Source organism: Hyaena hyaena, unplaced genomic scaffold (assembly GCF_003009895.1).
Source record: "Hyaena hyaena isolate Hyena2069 unplaced genomic scaffold, ASM300989v1 scaffold_1023, whole genome shotgun sequence".
Classification (NCBI taxonomy): domain Eukaryota; kingdom Metazoa; phylum Chordata; class Mammalia; order Carnivora; family Hyaenidae; genus Hyaena; species Hyaena hyaena.
Genome location: NW_024081653.1, coordinates 67,819 through 85,347, shown reverse-complemented (window position 1 = coordinate 85,347; position 17,529 = coordinate 67,819). Strand labels below are relative to the sequence as shown.

Below are 17,529 nucleotides of genomic sequence, written 5' to 3'. Positions count from 1 at the left end.
TAGGATAATAATATTAATAATAATATTAATGGTGTTCAAAGTAAAAGCGTAAGTAGCCAGAGCTATGTGACCCTCATCTTAGAAGACCCTCCCACTTTACCACCAGCTGAGTCCTGGGTCACTCTGTGGTTATTTCAAACAAGTGAAAAGTAGAAATGAAACCCAAGAATTGATATTCATCAGAAAAAAAAGTCATAGGCGAAAAAGCTAAAAGATAATTTTTGTTAAATAATGAACACTCGTAAAACAGCAGTGAAATGGTATTAAAATGTCTGATTACTTATTTCTCAGCATTCGTCGGATAACTTAAGCAGCATGAAGCAGTAGTTGCACTTAAAAAAATGACAAGAAAATAGCTATTCATTTAGTCGACAGGGAAGGTTCATTTCCTTTTAAAGATCACTGGTGTCACTGCTCATCGCCAAGGTGAGTGTCAACACAGGCATCTTTATGCTGAGACGGTGTCCACAGCTCCTTTGTCTCCAGTTCCTGGAGCAAACCTTGGAGTCTTTCCGGGAGGGGTCTCGGGAGGGGCTGCGGCCTGCCCCCCACAACCCCCCCGCTAGATCAATGAGGTCCCAAGACTGCATATTGCTGCGTGGTGGCTACTGAGTTTGGACATGTTCCAAAGGAGGCCTGATGTTCCTAGGCTGGGGGCAGCACAGAGGGAGTGTCCACTGGGCCTGGGGACAGACCCCATGTGATCTGGATTTGCATTCTCAGGGCTAGACCCGTCTGAAGACCAGTGGCAGCTGGGGGGCCTGCCAGTACTTCTGTCTCTCTTCCTGCCAGCCCCATCTGCTTCCTGCAGGGAAGGACCGTGGATGGGGAAAATGCTGGAGGAGTCAAGCAGGGCCACAGACAGAAGTAATGTGTCCTCTGCCCTCTGCCTATTGCACCATATTCCATAAAAAATAAACACATTTGAACTGTTTGTGTATTGCTAATGCTATGGCATTCCAGGCACTGGCAGGCTGCAGAGAGCAGCACTGTCATGAATCCACCAGAATCCATCCATAGACAGCCTTTCATGTCAGGATCTTTGGAGCTTCCCTTTGGAAGGATCAGCAGTGCCATGTGCCTCGTGCTCTACACAGTGCTGTGAAAATGAAATTAAAGGGTAAAAACAAAACAAATCCATGGGTAGAAAATCCCAGGGCTTTATGGAGTTGTTTGGCAATAATTTATAGTGTACAGCATCACACAGGTGTGTCTACCTGTGTGTCCACCCCTTGCCAGCCCTGCCTTCTGTGCATCTGCACACAACTGGCCCCAGGTATTTCCCCTATGTGCCTGGATGAAGCTCATAGGTGGTTGTTCTTGGAGAGGTAGGCGATGAGGGCCACAGCCACGCCCACGTAGATGCCAGTTCCTATAGTGATGGATAGTACAGCCAGGAATAGGGCCCGCCGGGAGCTAGTGCTGGCCTGGTGGAAGTCGCCCTTGGCCACAGCTTTGTTAGTCTGTTGGAGAGAAAAGAGGGAGGAGAAAAGGAAGTCAAGGTGAGCAAGTCAGAACAAATGAAGTGAGTGTAGTACTCACCTCTGGTGTCTTTCCAGCCTTGACCTTAGCTTACATCAGACAGGGAGGACTTGCCAAAGGGTAACTGAGTGTGCTCCCAGGTGTGATGCAGCTGTTCTATAACTGGCAAGGAAGAAATGTGGGGATATTTATCCTCTAGACTACAAGGCAGTTAAAGCTTAAAGAAAAGAGTCCCCAGGAATACCCATGGCTGGCAGTAATCCACCACTAATGTCGGGTCCAGGGTCTTGGGCACCAGGATGTGAGGGATAGAATAAATATTACAGCCTCACCACCTTCATTTTTACCCATAGATGACACTTTTTTTAATTTGAATAACACAGAGTTTTCTTTTTCTTTTTTAAAATGTTTATTTATTTATTTTTTGAGAGAGTGAGTAAGCCAGGGAGGGACATAGAGAGGGATAGAGAAATTCTAAGCAGGCTCCACCATTTCAGCACAGAACCCAACATGGGATTTGAACTCATGAATTGTGAGATCATGGCCTGAGCCAAAACCAGGAGTTAGAAGCTTAATTGACTGAGCCCCCAGGTGTTCCAAATAACACTGAATTTTCTAAAATATGTTCACACTTACCTGATTTAACTTTACAATATAGTAGGGGTGTGAGGAAGAAAATTATAGTTCTCATTTCCCAGAGAGGAAACTATGGCATAAGATCATTAAAGTAATTGCAGGATACTTGACACTTCAGACTTCAGCTGGTAGCCATGGAATCCAGCATTCCTGACCATTGACCTTCCTTACCATAGCGGCAGTTGGTAAAATTCAATAAGATATCAATAAAATATTTGATATAAGACCAATACCCATGTCACTCAGTTGCCTAATGAGGTGTTGCTTTGACAAAATTCATGTTTCTCAGGTCACGAGATGGATAGGAATGTAGAGGTTTGGGCTATTGTATCTGGTTGGGTATTTTGCAGCAGACTCCATGTATCCATTCCCAACCCCTTCCTTTGCTGTCCCTCTCCACAGGTGAGACTAGAAATCTCACACAACCACTGTCATGTGTTTCAGCTGTACCGTCCTGAAAGGGCCGCCTGAGGAAACTGATTTGGCTGATGGGAGTAGAAGCTACCAGGACTCCCTTAACACCTGGGAAGGTCAAGTGATGCTGAGTAGGGTTAACCCCAAGCTGGCTGGGGATTCTTTATGGTCAGGGGAAAGGCAGAGCCCACTGCCCGGGTTGATGTCTTAACTCACTCTCTGGCTCATCTCCAAAAATCCAGATCTTCACCAGGTCCCATCTCCATGTGTTATCAGTGAAATTTCTGCATCATGTAGGCTGGTATGGGAGTGGTACGTTGTTTACCCAAACTAAGATATGCCAACACCTTTGCAAGGACCACAAAGGGTCAAACTCAGAGGTAGCTCATTAACTTCCACCTTCCATAGTCCTGACCCTGACTGATGAGATGTGGAGTTCTGTGTCAGTCTGAGAAGGGATTATGGTCTGCTTGGGACCTCTCTTTTCCCTACCTGCTGGATCCTGGAGGTCAGTTTTTGTCTTCTCCTAATTTTCTTCCTTGGAAGGGAACTTGGGAGCTCACTGCTGACAAATCTTGATGAAGCAGAGCTAAGGGAAGGTTGAATGAGAAGCCTCCTAGGATAATGCTAATTAATTAATTAAGCCTCAATTAACTGTGTTTCATTTTCTCTAGCAGCACTCCCAAACACCCCAGTGTCCCATAACATCATTCCCTAAAAATGCCCTTCCTTAGGCAGGTGGCCACCCTCCATCAGATGGGGCTTTGCTACTATCTCTCATTATCACCACCCTTAAGGCAATCTACCCTGGGCCCTGCTACAGGAGAGGACAGATGTACAGACAGAAAGTCAGGGCACACTGGGCACTCCCTCCCCCTGAACACAGGTGGTGCTGAGAGTGCCTGTGTCTCAACTGACCCATCTCACCAGGGCTCACACGTTTCGGTAACTATGTTTAGTAATTGCCTTCCTGGTTCAGCTCTAAGCTCCAGAGACAGGTTTCCATCTGCCTTGTCCACATGGTCTGCCTGGAGCCTGGGGGGATTGTAGGAACTCACTGAACACTTCATAAATGACAGGTGAGTGGGCTGTACAAGATCAGCTCCCTTCAAATGCTTCTAGGTGGTACTGGCACCAGGTGCATGGTCCTGGGTTTTCTGGTGGCCACTATGAGGAAGGTAGTGGCACCAGGCAGCCTTGACCTAAGCTCTGGCCCAACTCTGAAAAACCTCTCCTCTGGTGGGTTCTGAGCCCATGGTGCCTGCTCTCATTCCCAAGAGCCTGGAGTGTCTGCTGCTCCACAGTTTACTCTTAACAGTTCAAGCTGGGAACACTATCTACATTTTGTTTGGTTATGGGGCAAATGTTCCAACAGGAAGTGTGTTGTGTTGAAGATGCTATCAGCTGAGATGTGTCAGAAACAGCAAACAGATAGAGCCTCACTGACAAGCAGGCTGCTTTTTAGCAATGACACTCAGCATTTGCATTTTGTAGAAGCTCCTGCAAGGTAGCGATATCCTTTACACTCCACAGACCGGGCATCCTGATCTAACAAAGATGGACCCTGACACACATCCTTTGTTTCAGAAATTGGATCTTGTGGCTACAAATTAGCTTGTATCTCCTTTTAAGAAAATGCAACCTCAAAGAAATATTTCCATCCTGAAAACTTCTGGGCTAAATCTCCAGGCTCTTCTTGTTATGCAGGAGTGTAGGGGTCTGGCCCTGGATCCAGGGGTCTGTGAAGCCCTGATGCTGAAAGCAGGGCTGTGTACATGCACATTTTTATGAGCTGAAGGTCAGGCGGGCCCACTGGCTTCCCAAAGATGCCATATTCCCAGCTGCTCTGACTGCTGCACTGGGGTGGGTAGGGGAAGGGAAGCAGGTACCAAAGAATAGAGCCAATCCAGCATCTCTTGGTAGGGACAAGAAGACACTGCAGGTGCTTGCTTCTTGGCTTGAATGAACAGATGTTTGCTTGCCCTAATTGGAGATCTAGACTTGTCTATACACCAGTCTGTACATGCAGCCCATGGTTTGTGAGTGTGCTGCAGGCATGCTGAGAGGCCTTACTTGGAATGGCCTATGAGTCTCATCAACACAATCTGTACCATGTCAGACAACTCTGCAGCAAGTCTTCTCAAACTTGGGGCACATTCCAATTGCTAGGAAGCTTTGAAGACTCCTGATGCCCAGGCCATACCCCGGGCCAGGGAAATCAGAGGCTCTGGGCTGGGGCCTTACTTCTGAGCCTTTCGTGCTCCCAGGTGCTTACAGTGTGCGGGCAAGGTCATCACAATCTGTACCACGTCAGACAACTCTGCAGCAAGTCTTCTCAAACTTGGGGCACATTCCAATTGCTAGGAAGCTTTGAAGACTCCTGATGCCCAGGCCATACCCCGGGCCAGGGAAATCAGAGGCTCTGGGCTGGGGCCTTACTTCTGAGCCTTTCTTGCTCCCAGGTGCTTACAGTGTGCAGGCAAGGTCAAGACCAGGGTGGCAAATTGTTTCAGTTTGCTCAGGACTGAGGGAATTCCCAGGACTTGGGACACTCTGTGCTGCAATAGGGACAGTTCAGACAAACTGAAGTGAGACTCACTGATTTGCAGGAAGGCAGTCCTGGTCTGGCATGGAGAACATCCTGCTGACAGGATCACCTTTCCATGTCAGCATGGAGGGAATGAAGCTGGGAGAGCTAGAGCTCAAAAGGGTGAACTCAGTCTCCTGGGGGGTGTCCCCACCTGAGTTGTGGGCAGCTGTGTGCCCTGATGGCCTGTACATTTACCATGCAAGACACTGCTTTGATTCCTGCATGTGGGCATTTTCAGAAAGGGAAGTCACCCAAACCCTCAGCTCTCACACTTTTGTTTTTAGCTTGTGGGTGTTATTTCCAAACCTCATTCTCTCTTGACTGGTTTATGGCCCCGAGGAGTTTATAATTGGCTGGCATTTTATCTCCTGATAGCCTCCTTTCTAATGGCAGCATGGGACTGACCCTGTTTTTGTGGGGCCAACGTGCCCTGCAGGTGGGGGCCCCAGTCTTGATCCTAGTCCATCATCCTGGAAAATGTCTTCTGCTGTGGAAGGTGATGTGTGCCAAAGAAAAAGGAAGGCTTAAACCCCCTCTCGCACTTTGTTCTCAGACATTCAAATAACTTACTTGAGTGGTCTTGGGCTTGTTGGAGGCCCCACCTCTTGACTTGCCTACACCTCTCCCACTTTCTCTAGCTGCCTGCTATAGACCCTTCCACAGGTGGACCCACTCACATTGTCTCTGGCAGTGCCTACTGTGGTCCCTGCACCTTGCAGCACAGCATGTGTGGCCTTCTTGACCCTGAATCCTGACTGCCCAGCCTCATCTCCTTCCATAGCAGGGTGGCCTGCCACTAAGATCCTCCCATTGTGGGGTCAAGGATACTCCCAGCCCATGGGAATGTGTGAGTGACTTTACTTCAAATAAAATGCTCCACCTACATTAAAAGGGGAGAAAGGAGTCTAAGACTCAGTGTTCCCATCTGTGCAGTGGGCCAATAGGCATGAGGCCTGGTCAGTGGGGCCTCTGACACTCACTTCTGCCCTTCACCCTCCAGACCCACACTACTCCCACATTTGCCTGCCTGTGGCTAGGAGGCTGACCTGGCTTCTTCTCCCTGAGGGCCACTCTGCTGACTCATGTGAGACTGGAGGAGGGGGATGGGGCTCATCACCTGTGAAGGACACAGAAACATGCCCCCAACAGATTTAAATTCTCTGTCCTATTCTTTCCAGGCCTCCTCATAGTGGCTGCTCTGACATGCCCACCCCAGTCCCTTGTGGTCCCCATGCCAGCCACCTTTGTAAATCAACATTCTGCAAATGATCTAATTGGGGTGAGTCATCTATTTCTTGACTGACCAGCTACAGCTAAGACGGTGATAAAATGTTTACATCAGCCTTGATGTGGCTGTGGGCCTCGGGCAGGCTCCCTGAGGACCTGACCTGCAGGCTTTTTGTTGCCTGTGAGAGGCTGGCAGGTGTCCAGGCACCCATCCCAGGCAGATTGCTCTCTCCTGATGGCTATGTTTATCATCTATTGTTGAGAAACACATCATCTACAACTTTGTGGCTTCAAACGAGAATAAGCACTTCCATGTCTACCAGTTTCCAAGGGTCAGGAGTTTGAGACCTTCTCAGTGAGGTGGCTCTGACATGACTTCATTGGGGCCTGGGATGCATCTCCTCTCTTCTCAACATCCTTACTGAGTTATGGGCTGAGGCAGGCTGCAGGGCTGGGGAAGGCAGGTCTCACTGGCTCAGTGTTCCCTTGCTGGAATCTTCTGGCTCTTTCCTCATGGCCTTGTTCACCTCCAGTCTGCCCAGAGTCCCGTCCTAGACAGATGCCCTGTCCTCAGGGCATCTCGGGATATGCTCCTGGGTCCCTTTCACGAAAGTGTAGCCATGGCTCAGGCTGGCTCCTGCTTGCACAGATGAATATAAGCTCCTATAAAGCCATGGGTTACATTCATGATGTCACAGTTGGGGGTACCTCCAGTCAGAGCAGAATCAAATCTGTGCCAACTCTCAGGGCAGCGACAGTTCTGGCTCCTGGGAGTAGGCTGAGAGGCATTCCTCCCCATGGAGCTCATGTTCACAGGGCAGTTGCCTACAGGCAGGTCTCAGCACCACCTCTGTCACCCCTGAAGGCAGAACTTGGAGGACCACCACACTGGATAGAAGAAGGAGTCAGTAAATTGGGCCCCTCTGGCCCAATCTGTAAACAGCTATTCCAATTTGCCCCTGAACAGGACAGGAAATCCACCTGCTCCTGCTTTGGGCTAGGAATCTTCTCCCTTGGGGATGGGTTTTCCTTCCCTGGCCTTTCTCCAACAGGTCATGAGTGAACATCGTCACTTTCATTTGGAGGTCTTTTGCTTAGAAAACAGAAAGTGCAAGTGGATAGCAAGTTCTTGACCAGCACCTAGCTGCACCTTCTGTGGGGCCCAGACTTTCACCCTCTGGAAGGTGACTGAGAGTAAAGTCACAGGGGAGGGAGGAGCCTTAAAACTGGGGTATAAGGAATCTCCAATCAGAAAGCAAGAAGACTCAGGCTCCACTGGGCACCCTGGGGGCCCAGCTCAACCAATAACACAACTGGGGAAATATACTCCAAGCCCACACCCTGGAGGCACTGAGCTCTTCAACAGTCTGATGGAATATTTCACATTGAAACACTAAATGGGTTCTCTGGTTCTTTGGTTACACAACTACCCTGATTTATCTGGTTGTGAAGATACATAGAAAACCCAACTTTTAAACTGAAGAGCAAAAGAATTATTCCTAGATATTTTATGGTTTTTGTGCAATTGGGGATGGAATAAGTTTCTTGATTTATTTTTCTGTTGCTTCATTATTGGTGTATAAAAATGCAACCAATTTCTGTTGACTTCAAACGCAGCAATTTCTTACTTGACACATATCCAAAGGCAAGGGACTCAAGAGCAAAAATGAGCTACTGGGACATCTTCAAGATAAAAAGCTTCTGCACGGCAAAGAAAATAATCAATAAAACTAATAGGCAACCGGAGGAAAAGATAGTTGCAAATGACATATCAGATAAAGGGCTAGTAACCAAAATCTTTAAGGATCTCATCAAACTCCACACCCAAAAAACAAATAATCCACTGACGAAATGGGCAGAAGACATGAACAGACACTACTCCAAAGAGGACATCCAGATGGCCAACAGACACATGAAACAATACTTAGCGTCCCTCATCATCAGGGAAATACAAATCAAAACCACACTGAGATACCATCTCATGCCAGTCAGAGTGGCTAAAATGAACAAATCAGGGGACTCTAGATGCTGACGAGGATGTGGAGAAACTGGGATCCTCCTACACTGTCGGTGGATATGTAAACTGGTGCAACCTTTCTGGAATACAGTATGGAGGTTCCTCAAAAAATAAACACTAGAACTCCCCTATGACCCAGCAGTAGCACTGCTAGGAATTTACCCAAGGAATACAGGAGTGCTGATGCATAGGGGCACATGAACCCTAATGTTCATAGCAGCACTCTCAACAGTAGCCAAAACATGGAAAGAGCCTAAGTGTCCATCAACGGACGAATGGATCAGGAAGATGTGGTTTATCTATACAATGGAATACTACATGGCCGTGAGAAAGAATGAAATCTGGCCATGTGTAGCAACATGGATGCACTTGAGGGTGTTATGCTGAGCAAAATAAGTCAGGCAGAGGAGGACAGATGCCATATATTTGCACATATAGGAGGATTAGGAGGAACTTAACAGAGGACCATGCGGGAGAAGAAGGGGGGAAATGGTGGGGGAGAGGAAGGGAGGCAAACCATGAGAGACTCTTGAATGCTGGGAACAAACTGATAACTGATGGGGGTGGGGGAGAGGGAAGGGGGGAGATGGGCATGGAAGAGGGCACTTGTGGGGATGAGCACTGGGTGTTATATGGAAACCAAGTTGACAATAAATTATTTAAGAAAAAAATAAACTAAAAAGCAAAAGGGAAACATTAGTGCTAAAATTCATGAAAACCACTGGCTTCTTTTCCTATCCCTTGAGTGAAGGGATTTAAACTGAGGAAATAAAAATCATATAAACAAAGAACGTGCAACCAGAATAAACGGGCTGTGGCTAAGTGTAAGGTCAGTCAGCTGTGCCACGAGGGTCATACCTCCTGAGGCGGGTCAGCACCAAGTCAAACCACCATGTCAGGGGAACACGCCATCTGTCACAAGGCAGGTAGCTTCTTTTACTCATTTAAGAATTTAAATTTGTTCAGGTGTACATGATGAGACTGGCCAGCTTGCAGAGAATTAGTTAAATTTACATTCTTTGGTGGGAACTTTTTAGTACTTATGCTTATTTACCCACAGACACATCTCTCTGTTGGTGGTGACAGAACCTGCTGAGTAACTTTTAGAGGTTTCATCTGTAGGGACTGGGCTTCTTCCCGTGGTGTCTGACTGGATTTCAGGCCCTGCTTTTCTTTGATGTTTCCTGCATGTCCAGGTCTTGCTGTAGCCAGGGATCAGCCAGGCTGTCCAATTGTCACCCACTTCCCAATGTGCCTCCCTTTCTTGTTGCCCACCCAGGTCCTGGGTTTACCTGAGATTCGTAAGCCCTTGACCATATTTGTTTGCTTTTCTCTGCCTTCCTTCTGATCACTAATCATAGCTAGAAGCTCTGTCTGAGGCTAGCATCGCAAGAGACATGGCCCAGGATGGCTATATAGCCCACTTAACAGCATTTCCCAATTTTCAAAACAAGAGAGATGAACCAAATCAGACATCTGAAGCCCTGTGCTCCCATGGAGAGGACAAAGGGGTTGAGTGTTTGGAGGCAGTGGAGGGAACTTGGAGGGGTCTTAAAGCATGCTGTGAGGTCCAGGTCCACTCCATTAGGAGGGCACACGTTTGCCTTCCACGGTAGGCCCAAGGCAAGGAGGTTGAATGGGCACTAGGGTTATTATGTGTGTTCCCTGCACCAAGAGAACATGACCAATTCCTTTCTGGAGAATCTAAAAGGCAGAGGTGGGCTTGCCAGTAGCTTCAGGGTCAGGGCTGAAGGAAGTGCTGCTCTGTGGGGACAGGGCAGGCCCTCCCACCAAGGACTGGACATGGTGAGCTGCCACCAGGACTGTCTTACTTAGATCCTGTCCAACAGAGGCCAACTGAGGGGCAAGCAGATCTCCACAGAAAATGCTGACAAAGACTCATGGCTTGTCTCAAGCAAACTGTAGTTGAGGATGCAGAAGTCATATGAAGTCTGCAAAGAAACCACCAGAATGCCCAGATGAGAAAGAATCTGAATGCATCCTCTAGGCCCAGAGATCCTGAAGCCTCACATGACAGCCTGAGCTTGGTAAGACTGCTCTCTCCCCTATCTGGCCATGTTTACCATGTGAAAGGGCCAAACACCATGGCTAGCAAGCTGGGAGGAGGGAGGGGGGCAGATACCGCACCCACCCTTCATTCCTGGGCATGCAGCCATGCCCTTGCTGAGCACATCTTGAAAGAACTGTGCTATAAACCATCCCCCAGGCTCCAGTGGAAAAGAGATACAGTACCAAGTGTTAGTGAGAATGTTAGTGAGAATCACAGTCCTGGTAGGAGTGTGAATTCTTATCATTGCTTGAGGAAACTGTCTTCTCATGGCTCAACATATGAGCATTTATACAACAAATCTACTCTTGGCAAATACTTAGGAGATATTACTTATATGTTCACCAAAGGACATCTACAAGACTGTTTGTAACAATAACCACCATAATAGATTCAAACAAGAAGCCAGCCAAATGTCCAATAGCAATAAAAAGGATAAATAATAATGATACCCAGTAATGGTAAGGAAGTAAATCTCAGAAACATAATGTGAAACAGAAGAAGCTGACACAGGATTCTATTTACATAAGTACAAAATAGGCTAATGTAATCTATGCTGTTCGCATAGAAGTAGGTTAGTGGATATCTTTGGAGAGGGTCAGTAACTGGAAGAAATCATAGTTTAAAAAATATACTCTTGCACTCATGATAATTTTAGAAATGATTCTACCAAAAATTAAATGACCAGATAAGAACTATTTATGAAGAATATAGAAACTCCTTTTATGAAACTAGTAAAATCTTGATATCCAAACCAGAGAAGAGAGAAGGAAAGGAGATGATAACTTCTCTATAAACACAGATGCAAATCAAGTGAAGGTATGCCCTGGAGTCCCTCTCCAGACTTCTCTCTGCCCTCTGTATTTGCAGTGGCCTTTTCAATCCCTAACTCACCTATTATATTCTCACGGACCCTTACTTGCCCCTGCTGAGGGAGCAGCTGCTGCGGGTCCAGCACTCACCACTCTGGTGCCCTGTAGCTTCAAGTTTCAGTAGCCTGGATGGGCTCAGCACAGTTTGCTCCATGAATAAAGAACAGAGGACAGTGTAGCCTTTTCTTCCGTGGTTTCTGAGTGCAAACATGCTTTGGTCAGAAACATTTTAACTGCAACAGGAACCCCCTGGAAGTATCCCTGTTGCTGACAATCATTGGCTTTATCCAGAGTCTACAAGCTGATAAGGAAGATTTAAATCAGGGGTATCCACAAAGGAAATATTTATAACCATAGCTCTTTTCTGAGCAAGGTGAAGCCTACTTGCTTCTGCTGCTGAGCACAGGAAAGGACATGGCTTTTTAAGTTTGGGCATGATGAAATGCTCTGTGTGACAGAGGGAGAAGGGTTTGCTATTCTTCAGGGAATCCAGGAGAGGAAGGAAAGAGAAGAGCCAGGAAGAGGGTCAGAAGCTGGGTCAGAGAGGGACTGTCTAGGTGTGTGCCATGCAGGAAAGCTTTCTGTGAGGATGGTTGTGTTCTATGTCCATGCTGCCCAGAATGGTGACTCATGTGACTGGGGAATCTCTCATAGGGACATGCACTGGCCCCAGACCTCGTGCCACTTTGGCAAGGTTCTCTATGCCAGGCTCGATTCCCCTTTAGGAGACCATCTCCCCTTCTTGAGATTATCTCGAATGTTTTAAAGGATCTGGGCTCTTTCACACATGGGCCAGTAACTGTGGGCCAACATTTCTTTTAGCTCTGGGTTGAGTTTCTCACAAGCTCTGCCACAGTCTTCACTTCCCTTGCCTAGAAGTATTGTTTGAGGGTCTAGTAAAATCACAATGTTCTCTTAGAGACAGCCTGCTGCTTTGGTTTTCTTACACTTATTTTGAGGGGAAGAACAGGTAGGGTCATATATTTCCACATTCCACATCATCCCTGGTCACATTCATTCCGTTCCTGTTGAGGAGCTGGGTCCAGGCCCAACTGGGAGGGCCTGAGCAGAAAATGCCAGCATCTAACACCAACCTCCAAGATTTGTGGCAGGCTCTGGAAGACACCTGCTGCCTCCAGAATCATCTCTTTGGAAATTTATAGCACTTTGGATATTTTATGACTCATTTTTCCTCTAGTACCAATATCTGTCTGGCTGGATTACACTGCTTTGCATTATTGCAAAGGCTATTTCCATTATTTATTACTGTTACCATTTGCTATGCACTGACAAGGTACTCAGAGCTGTACTCAAAGAAGAGGCAGACTCCATGTAACATTCTGAAGGAGATAGCAAGATAATTGGGACATAGCCACAAGAATGGAAGACCTCTCAGAGGCAGGTGCTCTCACACCAATCTTCAACATGCATGTTTCTTTCCTCACATGTATTTAGTTTCACATGTGTTTTTATGATTTCCCCTCTTTTAAGCAACTGTTTTATTAAAAAAAATTTAATGTTTATTTTTGTGAAAAAGAGAGAGAGAGTGTGAGCAGGTGGGGTGCAAAGAGAGAGAGAGAGAGAGACAGAGACAGAGACAGAATCCAAAACAGGATCCAGGCTTTGAGCTGTCAGCACAGATCCTGATGCAGGGCTCGAACCCATGAACTATGAGATCATGACTTGGGCTGAAGTCGGACTCTTAACCCACTGAGCCACCCGGGTGCCCTGCAACTTTTCTATTTTAAGCCATTTAAAGCAATGGATCTTCTCTTGCTGGTTAGGTCCAAACAGCAGAAAAGAGACCCATTATGAAACAAGTGTACCAATTGTGTTTGGATAAAACCTGACTCAATCCTCAGTCACCTGGGCATGGTCACTGAGCACGGGCACAATTCTACCTGCCCTTGTTCTGGGCCTCTGCACTCAAAGGGGAGGGGACATCCTGCAAAGATGTCATCAAAGTCATTTCTTCTGTGGATCTCATTTCACAGGGTGTGCAACCACACACACATCAACAGGAACAGTGGCCACTGTACCATGCTCATGTGGGACGTATGAGCTACTGCCACCTGGAGTTATCCATGTGGGATTAAAGAAGCCACCAAATCTTAGAGGGCACTCACCTCCTGTGAGACCTTCTCAAGGGGCCTTACACCCTGTGGGCCAGGCTGCCAGCTTGTTAACACTCTTTCTTCCCCACAGGCTGGCCTCTGGCCCCATCCAGAGAGAAGCTAGCCTTGGTTTCCCCATACATTGGTTTGTTTGCCTGTGAGGGGAGGGCTAGAAGGCTGGGACTCCTCAAATGAGAGCCCAGGGAAGCTGAGTGGAACCCAGGCAAAATGGGAGTCCCTGGAGACGGTGAGGGGGACTCCATTCTGCACTGCCTGCTGGTGCTTCCAACTGCCACCCCCCTGCCCAGGCCACCCTCTCTGTGCTCCTGCACAGAGACCTTCTGCCCCCAGGCTCCTGCCCCCAGCCCTGCCTGCATCTTCAGGAGTCACACATGGTCAGAAAGCAGGTTGTTAGGGAATAAAAGTAAAAACAAGATCATAGGAAGTTCTTATTAAATAAGAACTAGAGATAAAATTAGCGGGACTAAAAATTCTCACCCTCCCCATTTCTCAAATTTGAACAGCTATAAATGGCTATGGATTTGGCTATTGGCTTATTCTGTATCTTTCATTCTTTTAAAAATATGTACCATAAAAATATATGTGTGTCTGTATATACATAGACACACCGTATATTCTATATACATATGAACACATACCAATATATATATTATAGTATATATTATACATGCACACCTTTCCCAAATATGACATCCATAGGAAAAGTGCACATTTCATAAACATACAGTTTGGTGAATTTTACACAACATGCACACACTTGTGTAACCAGTGTGTTACTGGTTGGAGAGCAGAACCGAGTGACCTCCTGGAAGCTTTCTCTGTCCCCTTGCTGTCACTCTCCCCCAGAAGTTATCAACATACTCACTTAAGAACTTCCTATAACAGATCCTAGAGGGTAGACACTAGTGTGTGTGGCTTCCATCACTTTCTGTGAGATTCATCCCTGTTGGCTATGTAGATAATTTATTATCTAATGTCCTACTGTATGAATTTTCTGTAACTAATCTGCCCATTATGTTGTGCAAAGACAGTTTCCAGTTTGGAGCTATTATGAGTAGGGTTTCTATAAACATTCTAGCACTTTTTAATGAACATATACATTTATTTTAGTTGGTATGCAGCTAGGAGCAGAATTATTGATAATAGGTTATGCATAATTTCAGGTTGTAAAATATTTTTTTTAAAATGTTTTATTTATTTCTAGGAGAGAGAGAGAGACAGCGTGAGCAGGGGAGGGTCAGAGAGAGAGGGAGTGACAGACTCTGAAACAGGCTCCAGGCTCTGAGCCGGCAGTCAGCACAGAGCCCGACGCGGGGCTCGAACCCACGAACCGCGAGATCATGACCTAAGTGAAAGTCGGATGCTCAACCGACTAAGCCACCCAGACGCCCCTATTTCAGGTTGTAAAATAATTTTTATAGTCACAGTAATATGCAAACAGTCTTCTAATAAACCAATGTTAATATATAATCATAAACTAAAGTCCATTTTTTATTTTTTAAATTTTTTTCTTAGTTTATTGTCAAGTTGGTTTCCATATAACACCCAGTGCTCATCCACACANCATCCCCTCCCTTCCCCTCTCCCCCACCCCCATCAGTCCTCAGTTTGTTCTCAGCATTCAAGAGTCTCTCATGATTTGCCTCCCTTCCTCTCCCCAACTATTTTTCCCCTTCTTCTCCCGCTTCGTTCTCCATTAGCTTCCTCCTAATCCACCTATATGTGCAAACATATGGTATCTGTCCTCCTCTGCCTGACTTATTTTGCTCAGCATAACACCCTCAAGTGCCATCCATGTTGCTACACATGGCCAGATTTCATTCTTTCTCATGGCCATGTAGTATTCCATTGTATAGATGAACCACATCTTCTTGATCCATTCATCCATTGATGGACACTTAGGCTCTTTCCATGTTTTGGCTATTGTTGAGAGTGCTGCTATGAACATTGGGATCCATGTGCCCCTATGCATCAGCACTCCTATATCGCTTGGGTAAATTCCTAGCAGTGCTACTGCTGGGTCATAGGGGAGTTCTAGTGTTTATTTTTTGAGGAACCTCCATACTGTATTCCAGAAGGGTTGCACCAGTTTACATATCCACTAACAGTGTAGGAGGGTGCTGGTTTTTCCACATCCTCGCTAGTATCTAGAGTCTCCTGATTTGTTCAATTTAGCCACTCTGACTGGCGTGAGGTGGTATCTCAGTGTGGTTTTGATTTGTATTTTCCTGATGAAGAGGGGCGCTGAGCATTGTTTCATGTGTCTGTTGGCCATCTGGATGTCCTCTTTGGAGAAGTGTCTGTTCATATCTTCTGCACACTTCTTCACTGGATTATTTGTTTTTTGGGTGTGGAGTTTGATGAGATCCTTATAGATTTTGGATACTAGGTCTTTATCTGATATGTCATTTGCAACTATCTTTTCCCATTCCGTCAGTTGCCTATTAGTTTTATTGGTTGTTTCCTTTGCCATGCAGAAGCTTTTTATCTTGAAGATGTCCCAGTAGTTCATTTTTGCTCTTGAGTCCCTTGCCTTTGGGGATGTGTCAAGTAAGAAATTGCTGTGGTGGAGTTCAAGGAGGTTGTTTCCTGCTTTCTCTTCTAGGGTTTTGATGATTTCTTGTCTCACATTCAGGTTCTTTATCCATTTTGAGTTTATTTTTGTGTATGGTGTGAGAAAATGATCCAGTTTCATTCTTCTGCATGTTGTTGTCCAGTTCTCCCAGCACCATCTGTTAAAGAGGCTGTCTTTTTTCCATTGAATACTCTTTCCTGCTTTGTCAAAGATTAGTTGGCCATACATTGGATCCCCATACAGTTGTGGGTCTAATTCTAAGTTCTCTATTCTATTCCATTGGTCTATGTGTCTGTTTTTGTGCCAATAGCATACTGTCTTGATGATGACAGCCTTGTAGTAGAGGCTAAAGTCTGGGATGGTGATACCTCTCGTTTTGGTTTTCTTCTTCAATATTACTTTGGCTATTCGGGATCTTTTGTGATTCCATACAAACTTTAGTTTGTTCTAGTTTTGTGAGGAAGGCTGGTGCAATTTTGGTTAGGATTGCATTGAATGTGTAGATTGCTTTGGGTAGTAATGACATTTTAACAATATTTATTCTTCCGACCCATGAGCATGGAATGATTTTTCATTTCTTTGTATATTCTACAATTTCCTTCATAAGTTTTTCTATGGTTTTCATCATACAGATCTCCTATATCTTTGGTTAGGTTTATTTCTGGGTATTTTATGTTTTTTTGTGCAATTGTGAATGGGATCAGTTTCTTCATTTCTCTTTCTGTTGCTTCATTATTGATGTATAAAAATGAAACCGATGTTTGTTCTCAGCATTTGAGAGTCTCTCATGGTTTGCCTCCCTCCCTCTCACCAACAAACTGAGGGCTGACAGAGGTGGGAGAGAGGGGAAAGCGGGCGATGGGCATGGAGGAGGGCACTTGTTGAAATGAGCACTGGGTGTTATATGTAGGCCAACTTGACAATAAACTATTTAAGGAAGAAAAAAAGAAATAAAATGAAACCAATTTCTGTATGTTGATTTTGGACCCTGAGACTTTGCTGAATTCTTGGATCAGTTCTAGTAGGCTTCTGGTGGAGTCTGTCGGGTTTTCTATGTAGAGTATCATGTCACCTGCAAAAAGTGAAAGTTTGACTTCTTCTTTGACAATCTGATGCCTTTTATTTCATTTTGTTGTCTGATTGCCAATGCTAGGACTTCTAGCACTATGTTAAACAACAGTGGTGAGAGTGGACATCCCTGTTATGTTCCTGATCTCAGGGGGAAAGCTCTCAGTTTTTCCCCATTGAGGATGATGTTAGCTGAGGGCTTCTCATAGATGACTTTTATGATGTTTAAGTAAGTTCCTGCTATCCAGACTTTCTCGAGGGTCTTTATTAAGAAGAGATACTGTATTTTGTCAAATACTTTTTCTGCCTCTATCGACAGGATCATATGCTTTTTATCTCTTCTTTTTTTAAATGTGATGTATCACATTGATTGATTTGTGAATATTGAACCAGCCCTGTAACTCAGGAATGAATGCACTTGATCATGGTGTATAATTCTTTTTAT

General features: G+C 45.6%; 1 protein-coding gene across 1 annotated transcript in view; it reads right to left on the bottom strand.

The window, feature by feature from the left end:
- Window positions 1-258: 258 nt before the first annotated feature.
- Window positions 259-17,529, bottom strand: part of SYNDIG1 (synapse differentiation inducing 1) — a 77,225-nt gene continuing 59,954 nt past the window's right edge. The window contains exon 3 of the mRNA XM_039221809.1: window positions 259-1,463. Within this exon, the coding sequence (XP_039077740.1) occupies window positions 1,305-1,463 (159 nt within the window). The 3' untranslated portion in view covers window positions 259-1,304. The remainder of the gene's footprint in view (window positions 1,464-17,529) is intronic.